This window comes from Vigna angularis, chromosome 2, assembly GCF_016808095.1.
Source record: "Vigna angularis cultivar LongXiaoDou No.4 chromosome 2, ASM1680809v1, whole genome shotgun sequence".
In the NCBI taxonomy this organism is placed as follows: Eukaryota; Viridiplantae; Streptophyta; class Magnoliopsida; order Fabales; family Fabaceae; genus Vigna; species Vigna angularis.
In genome coordinates this window covers 51,507,359-51,511,104 of record NC_068971.1, presented here as the reverse complement: position 1 = coordinate 51,511,104, position 3,746 = coordinate 51,507,359, and the positions used below count along the sequence as shown (strand labels likewise).

Below are 3,746 nucleotides of genomic sequence, written 5' to 3'. Positions count from 1 at the left end.
ATTTCACTTAATGTTTACCAAGATATTTTGAATCATTCAATAACGAAAGTTGACATTATAAGAATAAGACAAATTTCTTATTCAACGGACAATGATATTAGTGTAGGTAATAACTCTTAAATGTGAAAAAAAAAACGGATTGCCCAATACAATGAGGACTTCAAGTTTTGTATGAACGAATTTTTAACAAGATTTCAAGAAGAATATAAGAACTTAAATACATACCATAAATTATTCAATTACTTATTTATATGAAATTTATTCATAAACCACCAAATAATGATTATTCACTCACTGGATATAAAATCTTAAGTAACTCATAGCATTTAAATGTAAATGAACTTTCTGTTAAAAATTTGAGACGATATTCGAAAACTTATCAGTGCATCAAATGAGTATGTATAAAGCTTTGATACACAGTATTTGTATCTATTGTCTCTAATTTTCTCGAATTTTTTTTCTTTCATTTCTACCATACTCTTTAAATCACCCGTATCCCTAATCAGATTATGCAAACCATCCATTTCCATTATTCAATTTTAAAAATACAGCTAGGAAGATTATTCCACTCACAAGTCTACGTTGGACAACAGCATGGAATATTTTTCTTTTACTCAACAAAGCATGACATAAGTGATGTTTTCCTAACAAGTTTAAGACAAATGAACACTAAAACCTCGTCCAAGTGTGGCTGATTCCCTCTTTCATCGTTCAAATGTAAAGTAAGGTTTTTGCGATGTTCATGGACAGTTGAACCTACAACACTGATAATCGACCACACTGACGCTTCTACTGAAAAACATGCGAGTTCAGACATACTTTAAGAATGCCTACGTCAAAAAGGATAAGTTAAAAAGGAAAATGCTAACAACACACATTTAATACTTTTTATCTGCTTTCTTTTATTGGCAAAAATTCATGTGAGTCTTGCTAGCTTGTTAAAGAGATCCGCACAAGTAAGACTCGCGTAAATCTCAACCAATAGAAAGTGTCAGACAAAAAAGTATCAAGAGACTATATCGCTAATAGTTTTGAAGCTTAAAATAACTTAAACCAAGCTTATGCTGCTCTCTCCACCAGGGGGTTTCCGAGCACCTCGCACAGGATCTTTGATTTCTGCCTTTCCATCAGCAAATATGTCACTGCCAGTCATTTCTCTGAGCTTAGCCGTGCTAAGAGGCTTTTCTGCTGAACCTGGAGGCACATCTCCTTGGAAAATATTATTGCCTGTCAGCTCCGCAAACTTCTGGTTATGTATCTTCTTTGATGTCTTCTCAACAGGTGCCTCTCCAAACAAGATATTACTTTGGCCACCTGCAGGCTACAATTTAAAAAAGCCGAAGTTAAAATGAAAAGTTGATCTCAATAACCACGTGCACTAGGATATTAGATCTTATTTCAGAAAAAAAAAAGATTTTGCCATTATTGAATTCTATAGTGAATAATACACTGTCATGGAAACTTTAAAGACAATGAGACAAACTGTCAACCTTTTTCAATGATGCATGTACTGTTTAACTTCAAATCAATTTTACAGGCTCATATTTTGGAAAAGAAAAAATTATAAAGAAAAATTTTAATAAACCCATCTAAATAATTTGCGTAGCTCAAGACCCGCGATTGTATTATATTTAACTCGGGTCCATTCCTTGAATAATATCTTAAATAAATTTCTTCCCAAACTAAAAGGCCAGAATTGATCTACATTTGAATTTTGCATTTTAGGAGAGTGTAATAAGTTATATGTTGGAGAACTGTCAAAGGTCAAAATTCATCGCCACGAAGGGCACAGGCCTACAAATAGCACAGAAGCTTTAGATCAATCCACGTTGATAACCAGCTTAAAAGAGGGAATTATGCAGTAACACAGTTCATTAGCCAATCATCTAGTATACAATGATAGATAGCGACTATTTCTCGCCTAGAAGATACTTACATTGGAAACTTTCACTGATGTTCGCACATTTCTGGGAAGAGGCTCTCCCATGTCTCTACTTTCCTTGGATTCCATAGTGCGTGCAGCCGCCACTGATCGCGGCACAATTTCAGGAGGGGGGCCGAATATGTCATTTCCAGTGAGCTCCTTGGTCTTGGCATTTGATGTTTGCTTCTTACTCTTCGAGTCCGAATCACTTTGCATTGTCCCACTCAGTTCACGTTGTTTCGCTACCTCAGGGATTGAGGTAGGCTTCTTGGGAGAAATGCTCTCTTCAGTGCTGAATGATATCTGACTAATTCCATTCATCGCTTGCTGAGATGCAATGCAATCACAGAGAAAACAAATCAAAGCAAGAACATTGCGGTCGGAATGGAGTTTGATTTTATGTTTTAGAAAACTCATACAGCCACATTGAACCCCAGACAAGTAAATTATCTGTAAGTATACCTGACATATGCGTATGCTTGTTCTGTTATTGGAATCTGCAGAATTGGCTTCTGATGCAGAATCTTTTCCATTGGCACCAAATATACCGCTTCCAGTCATTTCTTTCATTTTATACCCTGAGCATGGTTTGCTGAGAGTGACAAATGGAAACACATGTTCAACAAGACATTATATTTAAAGAGTTAATTAGCAAAAAAGCCTTGAATGTATTACACATAAAATAAACAGTAGACCCTGAAAAAATATATACTGCAGCACACATGTATATGAAAACCACTTTCTACTCAGATTCTATTTGAATTTTTTTTCATAAACACTTACGAGGACAAGAAAAAAAAAAGGTTGTTGAGCTTAAATCAACTTATAAACTTAACTTTTATAAAAGCTTTTTCGACTAGATTCTCCAGAAAGCTGACATGCTTTGATTTTAGTTTACGAAAAGAATTATAATACATTTTACCATTGTTCCTATAAATTATAATACATTTTACCATTGTTCCTATAAATAAATTTATCCAAACAAAGCCTAATTAATTGCTAATCAACGCACCAAATCACGAATAAACATGGGCTTGCAACAAAAAGCGGAACGACTAATAGGATTTACTCAGTTAACTAATCAGGCTTACGACACAAAAGAAGCATTCCATTTCAGAGCAGTGGTTAAAAGCCATAACTAAATAAGTATATTAAAACGTGCGAGATACTGAACATCACATTGTTCTCAAGCAATGATATTACCTATAAGAAAACGCAGAAGAAACTAACGAGTTTACCATAATTACGAATTAACAAACAGATCAGCGCAAACAAGTTTTAAAGCAGATCGAAGAAATGAAGAAAACGAAAAAAGCACTAGCAGATCTGATATGAGTTGTGAACATAACAGATAGTAAGAAATGAACGTTGTCGTGTTGTACCTCTTGGTTAGCATCTGAGCTTCTTCGTCGGTGACCTGGTCGCCATGGAGAACCTTGCTGATTCTATCCGAAGGCTGAGATGTGAATGCAGTGAACGAGAATGTGAGTGTGTGAGAGAGAGAGAGAGAGAGAAAGAGAGAGACAGACAGACAGAGGGAGAGAGAGAAGAGAGATGAGAGAGTGGAAAACAGTGACCTGGCGTGAGCGAGCAGCAGAGGAGGCGGTGGCGGGAGATTCCGGCGGAGGAGTTTCAGACCAAGTGAGGAGATCGGAGGTGGAGCTGTGTGGGTTTCTGACCGGAGTGCCTCTCTGCATTCTTCCGTTAGTTGTGAATCTGAGTGTCGAAGTGAGTCAGAGAGAGAGATACATACACTATGCGTTACTCGGATATTTGAATTGGAATCGAAATTGAAATGAAATGAATAGAAAATGTGTTTAAA

At 36.1% G+C, this 3,746-nt stretch overlaps 1 protein-coding gene across 1 annotated transcript; it reads right to left on the bottom strand.

The window, feature by feature from the left end:
• Positions 1 to 507: 507 nt before the first annotated feature.
• On the bottom strand, positions 508 to 3,746 carry LOC108327879 (uncharacterized). Its single transcript, XM_017561604.2, has 5 exons — positions 3,502 to 3,746; positions 3,307 to 3,380; positions 2,387 to 2,516; positions 1,937 to 2,251; positions 508 to 1,321 (listed from the first exon to the last, which is right to left on the bottom strand). Exons 1-5 carry the CDS (start codon positions 3,619 to 3,621, stop codon positions 1,049 to 1,051), a joined length of 912 nt encoding a protein of 303 aa, XP_017417093.2. The 5' UTR covers positions 3,622 to 3,746; the 3' UTR covers positions 508 to 1,048.